Source organism: Podarcis melisellensis, assembly GCF_964234715.1.
Source record: "Podarcis melisellensis genome assembly, chromosome: 13".
NCBI lineage: Eukaryota > Metazoa > Chordata > Lepidosauria > Squamata > Lacertidae > Podarcis > Podarcis melisellensis.
The window spans coordinates 47030041-47054164 of NC_138545.1; the positions used below are offsets into that span (position 1 = coordinate 47030041).

At 43.9% G+C, this 24124-nt stretch overlaps 1 protein-coding gene and 1 long non-coding RNA gene across 3 annotated transcripts in view; one reads left to right on the forward strand and one right to left on the reverse strand.

The window, feature by feature from the left end:
• Positions 1-23111, reverse strand: part of G3BP2 (G3BP stress granule assembly factor 2) — a 38349-nt gene extending 15238 nt beyond the window's left edge. Inside the window, exons 1-6 of one of the 2 annotated variants that reach the window (XM_081884186.1) lie at positions 22905-23111; positions 13809-13927; positions 8317-8398; positions 4715-4888; positions 4187-4277; positions 529-631 (exon numbers count right to left, since the gene is read on the reverse strand). In XM_081884186.1, coding sequence (XP_081740312.1) covers positions 529-631; positions 4187-4277; positions 4715-4888; positions 8317-8398; positions 13809-13903 — 545 coding nt within the window. In that variant the 5' untranslated portion in view covers positions 13904-13927; positions 22905-23111. The remainder of the gene's footprint in view (positions 1-528; positions 632-4186; positions 4278-4714; positions 4889-8316; positions 8399-13808; positions 13928-22904) is intronic. The other variant, XM_081884185.1, reaches the window with a different exon arrangement.
• Positions 1-24124, forward strand: part of LOC309354402 — a 146839-nt gene that overhangs the window by 57958 nt on the left and 64757 nt on the right. The window lies entirely within an intron of this gene.

Sequence of the window (24124 nt, forward strand, 5' to 3'; positions counted from 1 at the left end):
AAAAATAGGTGCGTCTTATGGTCTTATAGAGCGAAAAATACGGTATGTATCTCAGTCACACCCTTCCTCCCCAAAGCCCAGGGCAGCTCACACACAAGTGACAAAACATCTAAAAAAACATCTCCAGCGCGGACGCAGAGTGGGAAAGATCTCTACTTAAAATGGCTTGTTGAAGGAGGATTTCAAGTAGGCACTAAAAAGACAACCGAGACGACATCTGCCGAATATTTAAAAAGAGGGCTACACATTAATGCCTCACATAAATTCTATTCTGATTTCTCCATACACTACAAGAATCACTGTAAGGCAATGATCCTTATGAAAATCTTCCAGAGGTAGTATGTTGTTGCTCAGAAATACAACATGGACAATCTTTCAACGCCTTTTGATTATAAGTTCCATACATTAGATTTCATCACAGGCTAAAGATAAAAGACCTGAAAACAGGATATTGTTAAAATGGGATTTGTATAATGAAACGTATTTTGCATAGACTGGTTGCAATGTAAGAATATAAAGTTGTCTTACGTTACAGGGTGATTATCGTAATAAGTACTGCTTGCATTCTCTTGAGCAGGTTCAGGGGATGGCTGCCTTTCTTCATGCTCTTCTTCTACTTCATCTTCTGACTCTAAAACATTAGAGAGAAAGTCCTTTTAACTATTGGTAATTAAGTAGGAGAACAGCACTTTTAAAGGAATGTGCCTTTTTACTGACAGCAACAACGTTGTGTATACAGTCATACCTCGGGTTACAGACGCTTCAAGGTTGCATTTTTTCAGGTTACAGACGTGCCAAAACCCGGAAGTACTGGAACGGGTTACTTCCAGGTTTCAGCATTCACGCATGCGCAGAAACGCTAAATCACACTTTGCGCATGCGCAGAAGTGCCGAATCGCAACCCGCGCAGACGTGGCACTGCGGGTTGAGAATGAGCCTCCCGCATGGATCACGTTCGCAACCCAAGTGTCCACTGTAATGTGGAACAATGCAGACTGAAGTAGAGCGGCAATGCTTAGTTAGTTAGATTAACATATTAAAGTATTTTAACCAATGAACACTCCTTCATGGATCACTGCCTTGTCATGGTGAAGGGGCTTGAATAACTCAGAGAAGCTATGACCTATGCCGCGGAGGCATTATGGTGCTGGAGGAGACTCTTGAGAGTCCCATGGACTGCAAGAAGATCAAACCTCTCCATTCTGAAGGAAATCAACCCTGAGTGCTCACTGGAAGGACAGATCCTGAAGCTGAGGCTCCAATATTTTGGCCACCTCATGAGAAGACTCCCTGGAAAAGACCCTGATGTTGGGGAAGATTGAGGGCACAAGGAGAAGGGGACGAGATGGTTGGATAGTGTTCTAGAAGCTGCTAACCTGAGTTTGACCAAACTGCGGGAGGCAGTGGAGGACAGGAGTGCCTGGCATGCTCTGCTCCATGGGGTCACTAATAATAATAATAATAATAATAATAATAATAATAATAATAATAATAATAATAATTTATTTGTACCCCGCCCATCTGGCTGGGTTTCCCCAGCCACTCTGGGTGGCTTCCAGAGAAACAAAAAATACAGTAAAAAGAGTCACGAAGAGTGGGACACGACTAAACGACAACAAACCAATGAACAAGTACCCTCCAAGTCACAGAGCTGCAAAATTTGGTAGGTAAGGAGGCTAGCTAGGCAATTTTTCTTGCACCTCAGAGACATCAAATGCCCCCCTAATTCAAAGTGGACTAGACAATCTCCCACCCAACCCCTGAGCTTTGAACTGAAAGCTCCATCATCCATAACCATGAGCTGTGTGTAGAGTGCCTCTCAAGATCAGCAAGCTGGCAGCAACAAGGCCCCACCCCAAAAGCTGGGAAGACCAGGGTTGTCATGTCCATGTCAACTTTAGGCTAATTACCAGAGCCAACCAAAGTATTTCAATCATGTGCATACGGGTCTATAGAGTTTGAACCACCCAGTTAATAGGCACCAAGCAAAATCATACTCGATTGTTCACTTTAAATGACTAAAGGGAAAGCTAAAGTTGTGGGCCGGATTCAACCAAATTGCCGCCTGCACAGAACGTGGCCTGCTCACACTGTGGTACTTTCTCCCTTCTCCTCCTTTTGTGCACCCCCTAAATCTGCACCGGAAGGGTGGAGGGATGGAACGCCTATGGGGATAGGGGGTCTTATTGTGTGAGAAGTCCTCATTTTCCACATGCACAGCCCAGGGACTTGGCACTATGTTGAATTCCATCCACAGCTTTCACTGGTTGTACATAGGTTTATAATCCAGAATAGATACACCTGCTGTGCATTGTATTACTGTAAAAAAGAGGAGATCTATTAAGATCAAGGCACTTTCATTTGCAACTATAAGATCAATTAAAAAGGTCAGGGTACCCCTGACCATTAGGTCCAGTCGTGGACGACTCTTGGGTTGCGTGCTCATCTCGCTCTATAGGCTGAGGGAGCCGGCGTACAGCTTCCGGGTCATGTGGCCAGCATGACTAAGCCGCTTCTGGCGAACCAGAGCAGCACACAGAAACGCTGTTTACCTTCCCGCCAGAATGGTACCTATTTATCTACCTGCACTTGAGGTGCTTTCAAACTGCTAGGTGGGCAGGTGCTGGGACCGAACAACGGGAGCTCACCCTGTCACGGGGACTCAAACTGCCGACCTTCTGATCAGCAAGCCCTAGGTTTAGACCACAGCGCCACCCGCGTCCCTTCATAAGATCGATTACAGTACACTAACTGAATAATCTGCCACAAATTCCGAAAACCGTCAAATTAAGACGAATCCACCACAATGCAGCTGGATACATAAATGCATCCTAAATGGTACTCTTTATATGTCAGTCACATGCTCTATTTCAGAATTCCTTCCCATTCAAAAACAGCTGATATTCCTTTATTTCTTTGCCTCATCAAGCCTTTCTTTGCATTCAGCCAATCTAGCCTCCAAACTGACAAAGTGGAAAGTAATTTAGTTTGGAAGTAGCCGACTCGATAGCAACAAGCACAACTGTGGAAATAAACTGTTTACTGAAGAGAGGAGTCACAGAACATTGCAGTTCTCTTTGGCTCCACCTCCATCACTGTATAGTCACTGCTCCCTTTTCTCGTTCATCTTTCCTGAGGAACATGTGCTTGGTCTCTGAATGAAATCTGACTCACACAGCACAATACTACTGCAATGCTCAGCTTAACCACCCCCACACCACTGCATGTCTGCACATAGACTTGCTCTTTTTTAAACAGACAAAATTTCCCCACAACTACAATTTATTCCTAACAGCCAGCTCTCTGATCTTTCCTTACTGGAAACTGAAAGAAGGAATTCCGGTCAAGTTGATAGTTATATGAAAGGGTAACAGAACGGTCAGCCCCCTGGGGTCAACAACAGCCATGATAATATCAATCAGATTCATTCAAATGTCATTTAAATTGCCCTTTGTGGGAACTGGCTTAGGATAACGACAGGCAAATAACTGTCAGGTTAGAATCTTGAATAATCTAGTCAGGCCCTGCCAAGTGCAAAATTGCTTGCAGGGCTTGTTACCAGGCTGGATTGTGGCAACAATAACCCAAGTAGGATTAGGCCACACCGGCACAGATACTAACCTGAGCAGCACTCAGATAAGCATACTTTTATTCAAAGGCTAGGGTGTTATCCCTTCGACCTGGAGCACAAAATGTTTGTGGAAATATGTGCTAGCTCAGCTTGGATTGCCTCTAAAATGGTACCTCTAGTTGTGGACACGCTCCGTTCCGGGGTGCCATTCGCACTCCAAAAAGTCTGCAACCAGAGCGGTGCTTCTGCACATGCGCGGAGCACGACAGAGTGGTGCTTCTGTGCTTGCGTGAAGCACACAGAACACTTCTGCGCATGCGACGAAACCCGGAAGTATATACCTCCGGGTTTGCCGTGTATGCAACCCGAAAATTCACAACATGAAGCGAACGCAACTAGAGGTATGACTGTATGCAGTTTCCACAGTGAGTTGTGCTCAGGTTCATCTCCTGAATTTCTCAGTTCCAGCATGCTGCTCGCCTGAAGTCCTGCTTTTGGACTTCCTATAGGTATCTTGTTTGGCTTCTGTGAGATCACAGAGAGAGCTGGATCAGAGAGGCCTTTAGTCTGAGCTAGCAGGGCTTCCTATGTTCCAACTCTGACCGATTCCCTTACCTTCATCTAGTTCAGCTTCAGAGTCACCAAATACTTCATCTTCATAACGGAATATGTCATTGTGTACATAAAACTTATTTGGAACAGATCCCTGTAAAAACAAACACACCATGGGTAAAAACAACAATGGGTAAAAACAACAACTCAACTGTTGATTAACTAACTCTCTGGCAATGCTACATATTGCTTTCAAATTCAGTTGTCCTTTCCCTTTTGCATTCATGTGTCTACCAATGCAATGACACGAAATGTAAGACTTCTCAGCCATAATGTTCAATTCATTTGGAACACCTGGCATCTCATATATATGAATGGCCCTTACCTGGAAGCTATAATTGCAGCTATGTACACCTAGATAAGATTGCTGGTGGAGGGACCAAAGCAAGCTTGCAGAAATAATTGCTATGTTTAGTCTAGGAAGATTTGTTCCAGCCACAGATGGTTGAAACATTTCTGAAGTAAGGGCGATCGTTTGGGATCAACTCGTGTTTAGGGCCCTGCTGCTTGAAGTTCACGGTGGCTACTTACTTCTGGAGCCAGTACGAAGGTTTGCATGAATTTCCTCATCGGCTGCCCATTATTTGTCAACTCCCCCATGACTTGCACAACTACTCCATCGTTCAAAGTTGCATGAGCATCCACATGGCGGATCTTAGTGCGGCATTCACTAAACTGGAGGGACATCACCTTCTTGTGTATGTCCTAGAGACAAAATAAAAGAAACTTGAATCCCACTTAGCCAAAAATGAAAAATAAAACCCCAAGCTCTCAGTACCTGATTTTGATAACTACAGTCATACCTCAGGTTAAAGATGCTTCAGGCTGAGTGTTTTCAGGTTGCGTTCTGCGGCGACCCAGACGTAACAGAACGGGTTACTTCTGGGTTTCGCCACTCACGCATGTGCAGATGCTCAAAATGGCGTCATGCGCATACGCAGAAGTGGCGAATCGCGACCCACGCAGACGTTGGTGGTGTTCTGCTCAGGATGAGTACGGGGCTCCGGAACGGATCCCGTTCGCATCCAGAGATACCACTGTATAGATATTTTCCTTTGTTAGGTAGGGCCTCTTAATACTGAATGCATTGCTTTAAAAATGCTGAATATGGAAATGTTTTTCCTTCAATGGAGAGAGCATGGGAGACAAATTCTTCCTTTTCTATCTGTACAAGTGCGCTCCCTCTCTCTCTCTCTCTCTCTCTCTCTCTCTGTGTGTGTGTGTGTGTGTGTGTGTGTGTGTGTGTTTTGGTCAATAACCAGTAGATACAAGCTAGTTGATAAAATTCCATAATGCTACATAGCTTCAGAACTAAGTTTAACATAAATTAAAACGTGATAGAGTGAAGATGTGACTCTTTAAGGTTCCCTCCCTCTTCCAAGGCTCCTGCTCACCTGTACAGCCACTGATCTACTGCCCTGGTGCCTCACTCTATGGCTACAGTTAAGTCTGCTGCAATGTTCCATTGAATGCATTTGAGAGAGAGCCACACAGCTGGTTAGCTTGGCCAAGGGTGGCACTATCCTGACAAGCAAACAAAGCAGCCATTCCAGCTACCAGTTCCGCCTCAAATAAGCCTTTCTCAGCACAGGCCAGGGAAAGGCTGCAGCAGTACTTGCAACAGCAGTGCCTGAATGGTGGAGCCTGGTTAAACACTAGAAAGAGTAGGGGGAAAGTCCTAGGGAAGAAAGGTAGTGGGGGGGGGGAGGAGGAGAACAGACATACACTTTCACTCACTAGGAGGTTTGGGAAAGGATGGAGTGAAAAAGGAAGGGGCAAGGAGTTTTGCCTCAACCTCCATGAAATTCCACAGGCCTTTCACAAGTAATTTTGTGAAACTCTGAACCTTTTGCTTCGGCCCCAGCCATGAGCAACTCAAACTGCCTACATCTTCTCTGCTCAAATATTCTAAAAGGGAAGCCAAGAAATTCTCAGACGTTTCTGCACATCAGAAGCTGGTAACGTAGCTCAACAGCTATTGTGCCACATTATGTGGGTGAAATGCACTTCTGATAGAAAATAAATAATAATAATGATGAAAATAATAATACAGCCATACCTTGGGTTGAATGTGCTCCAGGTTGAGCGCTTTCGGGTTGCGCTCTGCAGCAACCCAGAAGTAACAGGGCGAGTTACTTCCGGGTTTCGCCGCTTGCGCATATGCTCAAAATGTCATGCGCATGCGCAGAAGCAGCAAAACGCGATCCGCGCATGCGCAGATGCGCCATCGCGTCTTACGTTCTGTTCAGGATGTGAACGGGCTCCGGAACGGATCCTGTTCGCATCCCGAGGTACCACTGTAATAATTTTTAGAGCATGCTACAGTGTTTTCAAGAAAACCCGAAGCTCATGCCCATGGCTAATTTTCTCTGTTTTCCAGTAAAAACTAGGTATATTTTTTATACTTTTATTTACATAATTAATATAAGGAGGATTCTGGCTGCAGGCCAACGGACTACACTGCAGCTCTTTCATGTGGTCATAAACTTAATCTAGTATTTTAAAATCCCGGGGGGGAGGACGAGGACGACATGTAATTGGGCTAAGTTTTGCTTTAGGTGTTTTTTAAAGTGTCTAATTAGGAAAGCAAGAGAACAATGCAATAGTCTTTAATATAGTTTTGAAAGCATGTGCCTCAGGGCAGCAACCATGAAATCAGGGATCCTTGGCTGTCTTAAAACATTTCAAGGAACGGGTTGGCCATTTCCCTGAAAATACCAAATCTGGATGACAACAGAGAAAAACAGAAGACTATAGGTGTGGAACTACACCATATTCATATAAAATTCATCCGATTCAAATGTGTAATATGCAACTATCCCAGCAAGCGCTGAATAAATATTTTGAAACTCTGGGTGCATCTTTTAAAGACTGAAGCATGTTCTACTACATCACAACTGTATCACTGCTAGGGCACAGGTGGAGAGTCTGTAGCCCTCCAGATGCGGTTGGATTAAAACTCCCATTACCCTGGACCACTGGCCAACGTCTAGAAGGCCTAAGATTCCCCAATCCTTTTGTTAAGAGCATATTACATGGATACAGAGACATGGATTACTATCTACAAGTCTTGATGCTGGTTCAAGACTAGAGCTCTTTTTCTGGCAGTTGCTGAATTCAAAAATCAGGTTCTATTTCAAAAACTGGGATCACATATTGCTAAAGTAACAGAAATGAAAGAAAAGGAAAAAATGCATAGACATCCAGTACAGTATTACCAAGAACACTGAAAACCAAAAGCCCTAGGCACTTGATAATCTCTATGCTGCCTTTTTAAATAGGTCACTATTATTCATTTTTGCATAGAAGCCTCTGAAGTGCATAAATAACTGACCTGACCCAATGTCACACCATGAGGCCTTGAAAGACGTGGTCTCCCACATCCAAGCCCAATATTTTCTGTTGGATATCAGCCTCTTACATTAGCACTGCCAAGCAAGAAACTCTATGGGAAATCAAATGTATTTGAAACTTTTCAGAAGCCTTGTCTGTCTTTTCACAACTTTAACAAACCTACCCCCACGAAGGCTCCGGATAATCGTGCCTACCATCTTTGCTTTTTCACATTCCTATGTGTGTTCTATGGCACAGCACTCTGGGAAACAAATATGGCGGACACAAATGTCCACACCTTTGCTTCGGAGGACACCCTCTCTGTTAAAAAAATAAGGTAGGGGAAATGTTAAATGCAACAGGATGTGCCCCATCACTTGACCCTAGTGCAGTTCAGGGTAAAAAATTAAACAGGATTCACCATTTCTGGAGTTCTCTCTCAATGTCCATTTATATCCCTATTCCTCCTTGAAATTTGATTATATCAGCCATATCCCATATTTTTACACACTGCAGGGGATAATTGTTTCCAGCATCTGGCAACTAAGGGTTGCATCCAACTAAGCCAAACTCAGAGAAGGCCTATAGAAATCAGCATACATGAAAAAAAACCCACCATAGGTTTCTGCTCTGCATTGGAAACAACCCTAATATGTTTGCTGCTGCAAACAAATGGCTATGCTCTCTCTGGATTACTGCTTGATCTAATGGAAACACCATATTTAACATTATGTATTGCCAAAGGCTATCCCTTTATTTATTGTGACTGAACGCGATAAAATAATTGGTTAGGTACATACAGCCTGGCCATAGACGGCTTCCTGTGGTTTGCCACTGGCATCCAGTCCACCATGCACATAAGAAGAATTCCTGCCATAAAACCTGCAAAGACATTCGAGCATGAGGTTTAGGACAGTCATATAGGAGCACATCTGGTTTTCAGCAAATTAAAAAAAAGAATGCTAAGAAGTTTAATGTAAGCTTTAGATAAGAGGACTATAGGGTTTTTAAAACCTGGTATAATCAATAAAATTCTGATGCAGTTCAAAAGCCCATAGCAAATAATAATAATAATAATAATAATAATAATAATAATAATAATAATAATGTTATAAGATATAAGATAACGCTAAATCTGGTTTGTATCCAGTTTTGGTATCTAGGCACCTTACAAAAGTTTATTTTAAAATATATCCCACCATTCTTCCATAATGGTACCCAAGGTGACATAAGTGGGTATTGGTTTGTTTTCCTTTTGTTTTATTATGTATTCTTGTGTTTGCATTTTGTATTTTTATGTTGTGAACCACCCTGTGATCTTCGGGAGAAGGATGGTATACAAGTTTAATTAATACATAAAATAAAAACAAATGGTTCCCAAGAATTCTCCTGTTCTGGAACTGACCAGATCTTGACCTGCTTAGTTTCAAGGGAAATTACTGGGGTCTTCAGGGGGATTGCAACTTCACCCAAAATCCCTTTCCAGGGGCAATAATACTACATGGATGAAACAAACTGTGTCTTTTAAGGATCGGTGTACATAATTCCAGGTTATCTGTGGGTACAGTCCTAAAGGAGATCACTTAATATGGTCAGAGCCAGAACAATTTCAACTGTAACCATGAGAGCTCTTTCTGCCATTAAGTTATCGAAATACAATGCTGATACCTACAGTTCTGAAATCATTAAGGATTGTTTTTTGCTCCTTGTTCTCTGTATTAAAATTATGATTACTTATTAAATTTAATATACCTCCCTTCATCAGATCTCAGGGCGGTTCACAAGATAAAAATACCAGGAAAGAAGCATAAAATAAATAGTTAAAACAAAACAAAACAAAACAAAACAATAACCCCACCTCCCACAATCACATTTCAAAGGCCACATCAGCCAAAGGGCTGTTTAAAGAGGAAGGTTTCTGCTGGGCGCCTAATGATGTATAACAAAGGCACCAGCGAAACCTCGTTGGAGAGCACATTCCACAAGCGGGGAGCCACTGCAGAAAAGGCCCTTTCTTGTATTGCCACGCTCTGGACCTCTCATGGAGGAGGCACATGAAGAAGGGCCTCAGATGATGATCACAGAGTCCAGGTCAGTTTATATGCCTTTAAATTGGAAATAATTTTTATTTATCCCTAAATAAAACAATTAAAATACAGTACTCTGAAGCTCTAATACAATCTCCCCGATCTCCCCTGCCCACATCCAACCACAAGGCACCAGTAATTTCAAAGCCATTACAGTGGTACCTCGGGTTACAGACCCTTCAGGTTGCAGACTCCGCTAACCCAGAAATAGTACCGTGGGTTAAGAACTTTGCTTCAGGATGAGAACATAAATTGCGTGGTGGCAGCAGCAGCGGGAGGCCCCATTAGCTAAAGTGGTACCTCGGGTTAAGAACAGTTTCAGGTTAAGAACGGACCTCCAGAACGAATTACCGTATTTTTTGCTCCACAAGACACACTTTTTTCCTCTTAAAAATTAAGGGGAAATGTCTGTGTATGGAGCGAATGTGTGGGGCTGGGAGGTGAAACCCAGGCTTCCCTCGCCAGCCCCGACAAGCTCCTGAGAAGCTCTGGGGTAGTCTGTGAAGTGCTCCCTCTAGCTGTTTTAGCTTCTGCCTTAGCGGCACAAAGCCTCTGCAGGGCAGTGGGGAGCCTTCATCCCACTGCCCTGCAGAGGCTTCACACGGCTATCCCTGGTTTTTGCGGGAGGTGGGGGGAGAAAAGCCCCCAAGAGCCGCACTCCCTTTAAAGAGCGTGCGGCTCTTGCGGGAGGTGGGGGAAGTGACAGAGAGGGGCTCTCTTCCCCCACCTCCTGCAAAAGCCCCCAAGAGACACACACACACTCCATGCGGCTCGTGAAAGGGAGCGCAGAGCAGAGCCTGGGATGCATACAGGCTCTGCTCAGCACTCCCTTTAAATAATATTTTTTTTCTTGAATTCCCCTTCTAAAAACTAGGTGCCCCTTATGGTCAGGTGCGCCTTATGGAGCGAAAAATACGGCAAGTTCTTAACCCGAGGTACCACTGTACTGCAGTAACTTTTTAAGTGGAGCCAACAGAATACAAAACTAATCAAACAATATATTGGTCTCCAAGAGCAGCCTGAAACTGGAAGCAGCTGTAAGGAGTACATCAATATGCATTTATGATTCAGCATTTCTTGTTCACGAAATTCTGAAAGCTTCCAAGATGCTAATACCATTAAATCTAATGGCAAGAGATGCAATAAGAGAAGCAATGACTCCTGAACTATTGCCCAGGTTCTTCACACATTCAGATTGCGACCCAAATCCTAAGACAAAGACAGAATGCTAGGTCATCATCACAGTAAAGGGGTATGTGATGAACCTTGACGTTCTTAATTTTCTTGAGCATTGTGTCAGCCACCACTATGTTGAAGTAAAGGTAAAGGGACCCCTGACCATTAGGTCCAGTCGTGGCCAACTCTGGGGTTGCGGTGCTCATCTCGTTTTATTGGCCAAGGGAGCCGGCATACAGCTTCTGGGTCATGTGGTCAGCATGACTGCTTCTGGCAAGCCAGAGCAGAGCACTTTGATGTGCTTTCGAACTGCTAGGTTGGCAGGAGCAGGGACCAAGCAATGGGAGCTCACCCCGTCGCAGGGATTTGAACCATCGACCTTCTGATTGGCAAGTCCTAGGCTCTGTGGTTTAATCCACAGCGCCACCTGCATCCCTTTGTTGAAGTACAGACCTACTAATCATTTGATTAGCAGCAGACTACCCCAGTGGGAAGAAAATCCACATCATTGTTAGTTGTATGCATTTTCTGGGATAATTATGATGCATATTTATCTCAACACTTTTCAATGGGAAAGAGATGCACCATTTCACAGTTCAAAACTGTTGCTTGAGGACCTCACTGCCAATGTTGAATTGTTTACAGCACTTGTCATTCTCCATAACTGTGTGGCACAGGAAGCTGAGAAACCACAGTTGAGACGCTTAACCATTTACAGTTCACTCTCATAGGCTGTTGTCAATAAGCAGCTCTTGGGTCAGAATAACTTAAATCACTTCAAGGTATCCAGGATGTAACAGGTCTTCTATTGCTTCTCAGCTATGCATCATGGAGAATGAGCTACTAAATGGAAATCTCAGCCCTGCCAGACCTAAAATTGTATTATGAAGCCGCAGCTTTCTGCTGGCTAAAAGACTGGCTACTTCTCGAAGACACTGACGTACTGGATTTGGAAGGTTTTAACAATGCTTTTGGTTGGCATGCATACTTATGGTATGATAAAGTTAAGATCAACAAGGCCTTTAAGAACCATATTGTCAGGAAAGCTGTGTTTAATGTCTGGACAAAATATAAAGACTTATTGGAAAATAAAACTCCAAGGTGGCTTTCACCTCTGGAAGCTAAGGCCCGAAAAATACCCAATATGGAGGCCAAATGGCCAAAGTATTCGGAAATTCTAGAAAAAGATGGAGACAATTGGAAACTGCAGAGTTTGGAGAAAATGAAGGATAAAGTGCGAGACTGGTTACATTACGCTCAGATTAAGGAAGTTTTTAAAAATGATAAAAAGTTAGGGTTCCAGGTGGAGAAATCGAAGTTGGAAACAGAACTGTTAGAACCTAAGACTAAGGTACTTTCAAGAATGTATAACTTGCTGTTGAAATGGAATACACAAGACGAAATGGTTAAATCGGCTATGATAAAGTGGGCACAGGATATTGGGCATAACATTATGTTTGAAGACTGGGAAAGGTTGTGGACCACTGGGTTGAACTTCACTGCATGTAACGCTCTGAAGGAAAATATAATGAAAATGATATATAGATGGTACATGACCCCAGTTAAACTTGCCAAAATATACCATTTGTCTGACAATAAATGTTGGAAATGTAAAGAAAATGAAGGAACATTCTTTCACCTCTGGTGGACTTCCCCTAAAGTGAAGGCCTTCTGGGAAATGATATATAATGAGTTGAAAAAGGTATTTAAGTATACCTTCACCAAGAAACCAGAGGCCTTCCTTCTGGGCATTGTCGGCCAGAATGTGTTAAAGAAGGACCGAACATTTTTTATGTATGCAACAACGGCAGCAAGGATACTTATTGCTAAGAATTGGAAAACTCAAGATCTACCCACACTGGAAGAATGGCAGATGCAGCTGATGGACTATATGCAACTAGCTGAGATGACTGGCAGAATCCGAGACCTGGGAGAAGAGAGGGTTGAAGAAGACTGGAAGAAATTTAAGATATACCTACAAAAACATTGTAATTTGGTTGAATGTTAAGAAGGATGCTGATCATAACTAACTGTCCACCACTAAACTAGATTTTAATTTGATGATAAGTGAGATTAATAAGATTACATATTCTCTTTTGTTAGAGAACTGTTAGATTGTATTAAAATGAAGGGATATAAGATTCTAAACAAGATGATAATTTGTTTGAAAATTTTTTATTTACGATGTAAGTGGGTGCGGGAGACGTGAGGGAGTCCAAATAAGTGATGAAAGTATGTTATGTAAATGAAGTTGGTTATTATTTATGCATTTGTATTTAAAAAAAAAATCTTAATAAATTTTCTTTTAAAAAAAATGGAAATCTCAGGACATACCAACAAAGGAAGAGTGGATTTGTAAATTAAGTGAGTACGGTACTTTCATAGAGTTGTATCTGGGTAAGCCATGTCCAAACTAGGCCCACTGAAATCAATGGAATTGTTAGTCATGAGCAACTGAAGTCCAATGATTTCAGTGTGTCAATACTGAATATGACTTAGTTGAACAAAGCCTCCAATAAATAAATACACAGGAATAGGAGGCAGGGTATCTGTGCTTTGTTTCTTCTCTCAACGCTCCCAATTTGCGTTGTTCAGCTGCTTTTTCAATTGCTTCTTCTTTATTAATGAAGCCCACAATTATTATTTTTTAAAAAACCACTTCAAATTTAGGTAGAACAGCTGTTTCAGTCAGAACCTAAATTAAAACCACACTTCAAAATATAATTTTTTATGGCTTGAAAGGGTGGGTTTTCTTTGTGCGTGAAACAAATTATGGGACACAAAATAAACATAGCCCAAGTTGGCTATGCTTGTTGTTTATTTAAAGAACACCCATTTAATATAAAGATTTTAAAGCCACCCTTTAGTAAACTATACAATAAAATAAAAACATCAAGGCGGAACTAGTCCATACAGTCAAATTAAGCTGTCCATAAGAAGACAAACAGTTACATTTGGAGGAAGTGGGGTCAATTCAACTTGCTACTTTTGTCAAGACAACACCAGCTTTTGATATATTTAGAAGTTACCTGTGTAAGAAGTCGGGGGCTTTATTTAGCAGGGTATAGTACTGCCTCACGAACTCCCGCCCTACAAGCAGCGGACTTGGCTTCTCCATCACCATTTCTTTGGTAGACAGTGTCAAAGGCTGTAATACAAGAGAACACACACAACATAAGATGAAATGTACAGTACTCTATTGGATGATGAACATTAAACGCAATAGAACCTTATAACTGCAGGGAGGGAAAGAACTACAGTAGTTCCTATCCAGCAAAATTCAATTTCAAAAGAATTTAAGGTTTCTGCAATTTCCCCTTCCAAGTGTTCACTTCACTTACATAGGAGTGATAAAAGTATAAAAGCTGGGATAGGCAGGTACAGCTTTTACAAGCAGCAGCTGCAATTCTTTATTTTAAAATATTTGCCCGATATCCTGAGCCCTCTTTGGACTCAGAACGCAAACTGTTCTGAAAGTTTGACTCATACAGCAGCCCAGCATGAGTCTACAGGTTACAAGCCATTAAAGCATGGCAGAGTACCAAGATACATGGCTAGGCTTATCTAAGATTTGATCCTACACTTGACGTGCTCCCTGCCCTCTAGGTTTGAAGACTGAAACAGGCACATTCGTGCATTTGACGTCCCAAGCCTTGGGACTGAGAAGCAAATGGGAACTCCTCTGTAGAGGCTGGGCATATATGGTCTGCTTGCACTAGCGCTGTTGCCTCTGCATCCTTGGAGATGACACAGCCAACTCACAGGGGAGTTCTCTTCACTTTCAGGGTACGGTGCTGCTGGAACCACCTCCATAGCTGGTGATGTATGGCTTGGGAAGTCCACCTCTGACAAGCGACTAGGCCCTTCTCCTGAATCTGGATCCCCTCCTCCTAATCCACTGGCCACTTCCCTGGGGCTGCAAGTCCTCATCCCACTAGAACCTTCCCTTGAGTTGGCCTCTCCCAATTCTCATCAACATCTGACCACCCTCCCCATGACATGTCCATGGGACGCACATCCTACGTGGGACTTGCACTATTTGGACACACAGTTTCAGGAATGTACTACTTTGATGCCCAACGTTCTGACCCAATGCATGTTTTCTCCAGGGTAAGTTTCACCATGTTCAAAATGGCTTATTCCCAGGACTGCAGATTTAGAATCTAAATCAGGAATGGGGAAACCTGTGGTCCTCCAGATGCTGCTGTATTGCAACTCCCCGATCATTGGCCACACTGGCTGAAGTTGAAGGAAGGTGGAGTAAAACAACATGGCTTTGGCAAAGTGGAGTCCTGTGCTGCCTTGTCAACCTTTCATTTTCTACAATCAATCATTTATTATTGAATACTTATATACCACCCATCTGACTGGGCTACCCCAACCACTCTGGGTGGCTATCAAAAAATTAAAGCACAGTACATCAAACATTTAAAACTTCCCTGAACATGGCTGCCTTCAGATGTCTTCTAAAAGTCAGATAGTTGTTTATTTCCTTGACATCTGGTAGGAGGGCGTTCCACAGGTCGGGTGCCACTACCAAGAAGGCCCTCTGCCTGGTTCCCTGTAACTTGGCTTCTCACAGTGAGGGAACCACCAGAAAGCCCCTCTGGGCTGAATTATGGGGGTGGAGAAGCTCCATCAGGTAAACAGGACCAAAGCCTTTTAAGGCTTTACAAGCATGTAGATATGCATGATTCAGTAGAGATTATATACTCTGGCTTCCAAAAAGCTTTTGACAAAGTACCTCACCAAAGTCTTCTGAGTAAATTTAGCAGTCATGGAAGAAATAATAGAGATTCATTAATTTGCTAAAGAACAGGAAGCAAAGAATTGAAATAACATAAAATTATTTCAATGATGGGAAGTACAATGAATCATTATATAAGATACTGATACTATTAAATTTGTTGATAAATGATCTGGAGACAAAGAGTGAACACTAAAATGGCCAAGTCTGCAGAGAACAGCAAATTATTCAGGTTGCCAACTAATAGAAGCTGAAAAATCTCTCCCAACTGCATGAATAGTCAATGAAACTTAGGTTCAATGCAAGTTAAGTGAAAACTGATACACGTTGGAGGGGGGAAACCTGTACATTGATGAGATCTGAACATGCGGTGACTAAACAAAAAAAATGTATATTACCACCACAATGGATATAGCTCTGTGAAAATCATTAACTAAGAGCATGGTGGTAATGGAAAAGGAAAATACCGTGCTCGGAATTATTACAAAAGGAATTTAAAATGAAGCAGTTGTTATCATATCACGTTTATATAAATAAACCAATAAAGCACTTGCATTTGGAATACTATCTACAATTTCAGTTCCTCCAACACAAAAATATGATATAGAGTTGGAAAAGATGTAAAAAAGCGCAGCCAGGAAGATGACAGGGTTGAAGCACCCTACTAAGAAATGCTCACGTATTGGGGGCTTTTCAGTTTATCAAAGAGATGGCTAAGGGTGCAAGGCTATATTAATGCTGGCTGGAGAGCTTTAGGGTTTGATGTTATGCCCCCTGCATCAATGCACTACCCAAGCTAAACCACTGTTGACTCCACCACCCCATGCAACTAGTCAATTGTTGTTGTTGGCATCTGTCTGTCTCAAAAGACAATGAAATGCACCTCTGGAGGTGAAGTCAAACTGCTGCTCTATCTTCCTGATAGATCTATCTTCCTGATAGATCTTCCCCACTGTGTCTCCCTTTAATCTTATTTTTTCCAGGCTAAACATACCCAGCTACTTCTGTCTAGCATGTGTTTCCAGACTGACCATTCTAGCATTCTAGTCACCCCCCTCTGGACACATATCAGTTTGTCAGTGTCTTCCTTAAATTTGGTATGTCATGTAACATAATTAATACAATTCAAATCAAACTGAACAATTTGAATAGATACAATACTCTGGACCATAAAGAAGGCTGATTGCCGAAGAATTGATGCTTTTGAATTATGGTGCTGGAGGAGACTCTTGAGAGTCCCATGGACTGCAAGAAGAGCAAACGCATCCATTCTGAAAGAAATCAGCCCTGAGTGCTCACTGGAAGGACAGATCCTGAACCTGAGGCTCCAATACTTTGGCCACCTCATGAGAAGAGAAGACTCCCTGGAAAAGACCCTGATGTTGGGAAAGGTGGAGGGCACAAGGAGAAGGGGACGACGGAGGACGAGATGGTTGGACAGTGCCTGGCGTGCTCTGGTCTATGGGGTCACGAAGAGTCGGACACGACTAAACAACAACAACAATACTCTGGATAAGGTGACTGTAGGAAGCACACTTATTTGTTCTTTAGGCATGATGAAGTTCATATGTTAACATTAGCAGTGCCTTCTTCCCTCCTCTACCACAGAAGGTAAGTGTATGCTATTGAATTGTTAAACCTTAAATTATTTACAAATATTCCAATAAAAATAATTTTCAAGTGAAGTTTTGAATCTGCTTGACTACAATGTTTCAAACTACATTTGGAGCACCTGGGGGGGCAAATTTCCATTCTAATACTTCTGGATATTGGAAAACCTTCGGAGATGTTCATACAGCATGTAAAATTAATACAGCACACATTTAATAAACAAAAATAAAAAGTAAGTCAAACAAATGCGCTAAATTGGAACTCAAATGCCTTAGGGCAACAAAAATTTTCCAGTCCAAAATTTTCTGGAAAACCTGTACCACTGGGATTCACCTTGCTGGTGGGAGCTACGCAAGGACAGTAGCTCAGTGGTAGAACATCTACCGGTCCTAAAAGATATTCATTGGCTCCCAGTATGTTTCCGAGCAGAATTCAAAGTGTTGGTGCTGACCTTTAAAGCCCTAAACGGCCTTGGTCCTGTATACCTGAAGGAGCGTCTCCATCCCCATCATTTTGCACAGAGGTCCAGCTCCGAGGGCCTTCTAGCGGTTCCCTCGCTGCGAGAAGTGAGGTTACAGGGAACCAGGCCGAGGGCCTTCCTGGTAGTGACGCCTGCCCTGTGGAACGCCCTCCCAGCAGATGTCAAGGCAATAAACAACTATTTTACTTTTAAAAGACACCCTGTTTAGGGAAGTTTTTAATGTCTGACGCTGTATTGTTTTTGATATTTGGTTGGAAGCTGCCCAGAGTGGCTGGGGAGACCCAGTCAGAAGGGCGGGGTATAAATAATATTATAATTATTATTATTATTACATCTAGGTCCCAAGTTCAATACCTGGCAACTCCAGGTAACATGGTGAGTGTGGTGGAGAGGCTCCTTCCTAAACACAGGAGAGCTCCTGCCAATTGGTGGAGACAGTAAGTGAATCAATGATCTGGCTCAGTATAGCACAGTACCGTATGTTCCTAAAGTGAAAGAGCACTTTCCACAAAAAGCTTATCCTCTAAATAGCATTATGGGTACCTCTAAATAGTATTATATGGGAACTCCAATGCAACAGGAACTGCTGCTCTGTTACCCCAGCAAGGGAGGAAAGGACAAGGGACCCCACAAAACCAAGCAAGGGATGGGAGGTAACATGCTTACTCGACAACACCTTTTTGGTTAAACTTTTTGCATTACAAAGCCTTCCTCTCCCCAAAGCTAGTAATGATGTCTCCATGCAAATCTGAGTACACACACTTAGTGGGGTGGGGTAGTGACACAGACTCAGGTGCAGGTAAGCTTTGTGTTGCCACACTGCTAGTGCCAGCCAAACAATCATCATTCCTTTTGCCTTCCAGGATCACAGTCTGAAAAAAGTAGACATTGCACAAAGAACCCCACAGCAGCTCCCCACAGGAAAAAGAGCAAGTACTGTCTCGGTGATAGCTCCCTTCTGAAAGGCTTGATGAAGCTGAGAGTAGCTACAGCCTATGTTGCAGATTCCTGACCATTGCTCATTAATGTCCCCAACTCTTCCTGGCTCACAAGCAGTCCTCTAAGGAAAGTTCCTACTAAGACTACACGATAGGACTACAATGTTAGTAACAGCAGTGACCGGTGCTATTCCTTGTGTTTTGATGACTTTCCTGTTCTACTAAGCTCCTGTATTTTTTTGTAAGCTGCTTGGGAGACAGCTATGCATTGTTGAAGCCCTAGCCAACACAGAGATGGAGCAGTATGGAGCAGTACACCTGTTCCTTTGCTGTTGGCCACATAGCAAAGGTGAAGGAGCCCTGCTGAGACAAGGTGACTGGCAGCTATGTTCATATTTTCTGCTTCCAGGTCTCATTCCGCTTTGTTACAGCTGCCACTTCTGTGTTGATGGGGTTTAGGAGCCGAGGACCCTTTCCCACCAGTGTTAGAAACTGGGATAGAAAAGCTAGGAGCCAAATGGCTCCTGGGACCTGGGTTGTGGGTGCCAAAACAGAATATCTAGTTGCGATTAGGGGTGGGTCCAGCAACACTTTCTATTTATTATTTTGATAAGCATGAACTAATATAAGTGACACATTGTTAATATCCCATTTTAAAAAGAAATACATGTTTAATTTGGTGTTTACAATAAAATATTGGTACCAGACTTCAGTTTTCAAAAGACTTTACATTATTAAACTCCTTAATGTACTGTCTGTTCTTAACATATACTTTGAGGCTTCAAAGCACATAGGTAAAGGTAAGGTAAAGGTACCCCTGCCCGTACGGGCCAGTGTTGCCAGACTCTAGGGTTGTGCTGTCATCTCACTCTATAGGCCGGGATCCAGCGCTGTCCGCAGACACTTCCGGGTCACGTGGCCAGCGTGACAAGCTGCATCTGGCGAGCCAGAGCAGCACACGGAACGCCGTTTACCTTCCCACTGGTAAGCGGTCCCTATTTATCTACTTGCACCCGGGGGTGCTTTCGAACTGCTAGGTTGGCAGGCACTGGGACATTTCAGTAATCCTTGAGTGTCAGCCAAGTGCAAAAAAATGGAATCCAGACCTTTTGCGGTGCTCGTAAATGGAGTATCTTTAGGCGCGAAATGTGCCTGGCGCCCTGCTAATTTCGAACCCTGCTTCCCACGCCTGCTGGTTCTTATTCACAGGAGCTCGTGTCAGGATAGAATTATGAAGAGAAAGGGGCTCAAAGATTTCTTCTCCACCAGGTCTTGGTGTAGTTTATTCCTTCTTTGGCCATCTGAATTCCAGTGAGGTAAGGGGGTTGAGACCCCTAACAATTGAAAAACCTCCTGGTTACTTCTGATGGGATGAATTACGCAGTGGGCATGTGAAGGAATGGGTAAGTCTGTTGTTAGGGGAAAGAATTGGGGACATACTGTATTTCCTCAAGAAATAGTGAGGAAATAAACAGCAGTACCAGACAATAATGCATATGAACATGTGGAATAGTGTGGCTAGGTTATATGGCAGGGACTGAGTGCTGCAAAAGCAAACTGGGTCACGTGGGAGTCATACAATTGACTGATGTGGTATTTCCTCTGAATGGCTCAAGACCCTGCATTCACCAAGGCATCCTAGGGATACAAAGTCCTTCCAGAATTTTCAAGTGGGAAATGGCAGTCAAGGTTTGAACTTGGGACCACTTGTATGTGAAACCTGGGGTTCCTGGTGCAACCCTCTAGGTGTTTGCTGGGTCAGGAAGCTGTGCCCCATAATATGCCCTCCTGCTGTACCTGAGTGGTTGGAAAACTGTTTGGGATGAGTGAAGGTTGGATAGCAGTTTTGCTTGCTTCTCCCTTCCCCACTTATCTTTTGGCATGACCACTTGTTGTCTGACATGCAAAAGGTGAATTTGGCCCCAATTCAAATACTTCCCTCATGGGGGTTTGTGCCTAATTCACCTATTTCCTGCCCCTACGCCCTATAGGAAGAGCTAGCAAGAGGCTCTTGTAAGAGCACAATTGCAGCTTCACACTGTTAATGAGTTTGCAACTTAGCCTTCTAAGTAAAAGTAGCCCACACTCTCCTCTTCATCTCTGCTTGGGGGTTTTCCATTAGCATTTAGTTAGCTACAATGGAAAACAGGATGAGGAACTATATGGATCTTTTAGCATGCATACATGCAGTAAAGCTGCTGTTTTTTTCTGAATGGAAGGAAGATCTATTTTTGTCTCTAGGGTATTTGCATATGAATGCATTGGAGTAAACATTAAGGTGGCTAGTTCAGAACTATGATAATACATCTTAAGGGAATTCTATTTTTTATTATCCTTTTAATCAAACAGAGCTTTGTTTTCAAATCAGGTCTAGGACCAGCTATAATGCACAGTAAATAAGTACATCTGTCAACAGGTAAAAGAAAAGGTTAAAGCAATTTGTTATAGTGGGGTTGACAAGCTCAGCAATCCTTGATGTGTCAGTAGGGACAAGACAGGTTCACAGCACCCATTTTCACATGTGAAATGGAAGCTGATATAGCATAGCAGCTAAGTGTTATTAAACAGGAAATCCCCACTTAAGATCTTAGCCACTGCAAGTCACTTTCACTCTTGTAAGATTTAAGAGGAGTCAGCTGCAACAGGCCAGTGCCTTATCTAGTCCAGCACCTTGTTCTCACAGCAGCTGACCAGATACCGATTATGGGAAATCCACAGGCAGAATTCAAGCGCAATAACCTTTTCCCCCTCCTGAAGCTTCCAGCAGCAACTAGTATTCAGAAGCTTGACAGCCTGCAACTGCAGAGGCAGTGAATATCCATCATAGTTAGTGGCCTTTGATAGTCCTCTTCTCCACAAATTTGACTAAATCCTCTTTGAAAGCCATCTAGGTTGGGTGAGCATCACAACCTCTGCTATGGGAGTGAGTCTGTCCTAGCCTAACCATGCACTGTGTGGAGAAGTACTTTCCTTTCCCATCCTGAAGCAGGGGTTGGACTAGATAACGCCCAGGGTCTCTTCCAACCCAACCATTATATGATTCCTAACACTCATATTACCTGGAGGGCTACACGCTTCCAGCAGTGCCACCCCTACCTTACAGGGCTGTTTTTGCCAGGAAGCATGTTATTCTGGTGTGCTGGGAACTTGAAAGGTGCCACATGAGCACTAAGTATCTGGGAGTTGTCACTGAGCCCGCAGTGAAGGAAGCTGTGTGTGTATGTGTGCACATACGGGGACACACATAAATGTACATGCACACATTAGAGAGAGAGAGACCTGCACACTCACAATCTTACTCTTTCAAAGGCGGGCTTGTGTACCATAGAATCACAGAACCGAATACAGTGGTACCTCTGGTTACGTACTTAATTTGTTCCAGAGGTCCGTTCTTAACCTCAAACTGTTCTTAACCTGAAGCACCACTTTAGCTAATGGGGCCTCCCGCTGCTGCCACACAATTTCTGTTCTCATCCTGAAGCAAAGTTTTTAACCCGAGGTATTTCTGGGTTAGTGGAGTCTGTAACCTGAAGCGTTTGTAACCCGAGGTACCACTGTAGTCAGAAGGGGGTCCAGGGGGTCGTCTAGCCCACCCCTTGCCATGCAGCCTCAGCGCACGTTTCCCTCCCCCTCCCACCCAGTCTGAACCCTGCTTAGCCTTGCAAACGGGCTAGCGGTTTCGTAGCTGCAGATATTGCCGCAAGCTGCATGGGCACCTAAAAGAGGACTTATTGCACTTTATTATTATTACTATTATTATTACTGCCACTACTTACACACACACACACAGAGAGAGAGAGAGAGAGAGAGAGAGAGAGAGAGAGCTGCACACTCACAATCTTACCCTTTCAAAGGCGGGCTTGTGTACCATAGAATCACAGAACCGAATAGTCAGAAGGGGGCCTTCGGGGGGTCATCCAGCCCACCCCCCGCCACGCAGGGAACCCCAGCGCGCGTTTCCCTCCCCCCCCTCCCACCCAGTCTGAACCCTGCTTAGCCTTGCAAACGGGCTAGCGGTTTCGTGGCTGCAAGCTGCGTGGGCGCCTAAAAGAGGACTTATTGCACATTATTATTATTATTATGACCGCCACTACCTGCAGCACCTCGGCCCATTCCCCCCTCAGGGCGAGGCCGGAGGGAAGAAGGTCGCGCAGCCACCGGCCCCGCACCCCTCTGGGCGCCCGGGGAAGGGGCCTGCGGGGCTGCTGACAGCCGCCAATCCTCCTCCTGCTCCCGCTCTCTGAGGAGAAGCTGCCCCGTTTCCCCGCTTCCCACACACCCCCTCACGGGGGAAGGCGGGAGGGAGGCCTGCCTTCCCCGCCCGGCCCGGCCCTCTCCCCTCCCTTACCTAGACGCTCTTCTTTCTCCGTCTCCGGGTCCGGGGTTCGCTTCCCGGCCGAGGGCGCGGGGGGGGGGAGGAGCGACTGGGGCAGCGCGTCCGTCTCTCTCTTTCTCCCTCCCTCCCTCACAAGCACGGATTCGGGGCGGAACCGGATGTCTCGTCCGCTCTCTCGCTCTAATAAGGAGGAGCGGGGGGGAAAGGAGGAAGGTGGCGCGCGCGCAGCTTCTGGAAGATCGGCCCGGACGTGGGCGGGGTCAGAGATCGCCGGAGCGGAAGGCGCACGCGCGTGCGCACGCGCACTCGGGCTTTTTTTTGTTAGGTAGGGCCAATGGTAGCTTTTTCGAAATTTTGACCGGAAGTGGCGGGTTCGTCTCTATGGTTTCCGCCCGCTTCCTCCCCGATTGCGTTTCCCAGGTCAAAGGGTTTACAGCGCCGTCGCAGGACGAGTGACGAAGGGCGCGCCGAGTGACGACATTCTAAATCAATTTAAATTTGAATTGACTTAATTAATTTAAATTTAATTCTAAATTATATACTGGAAACGTGGGAGGTTACAAGGGGTCAAAAATAGATAAATGGATGTGTCGTGCCATATTGGAAGCAAAAAAACTTGTCTTGATGAATTGGAAGAGCCGCAAAAAGATCCCATTGAGCACATAGATTGACAATATGGACAGACTAAATACCTACGAACGAACTGCATATCGACGCAAATTAAGAATGGATAAATATGAAGAAATCTGGAAGGAATACTTAAAGTGATAAGGCGGACAGGGGTGGGAAGTAGGGGGTGGAGAGGTGGGGAAATATTGTTAACAAGGTGTAGTTATAGGTGTATCAGTGCTCAAATATGAAATGTTACATTGTGTTATTAGTGTAATTGTGGTTTTTGTTGTATATGGTTTTTTGTTTGTTACGGAAGGGGGGGGCATGTCTTCTTCACCTTCTTCTTCGCTACAATATATCAATTTATTTCCAATTGTCAATGTCAAAGGGGACTAAAATCTATAAAATTCATAGAAAATCAACGTGCCAGTTTGCTCTGATCAGCCTTTCCTCCAGGCAATGTCAGGTGCCAGACTATGCATATTTGAGACCATTGTTTTCTCATCCCCAGGAAGTGTTTATCTGTGCATATCTCCAGCTCTGCATATTCCCCCCTCCCTCCTCCTTATGTTATTCCGGTGTAGCTCTGCATATTCCCCCCTCCCTCCTCCATATGTTAA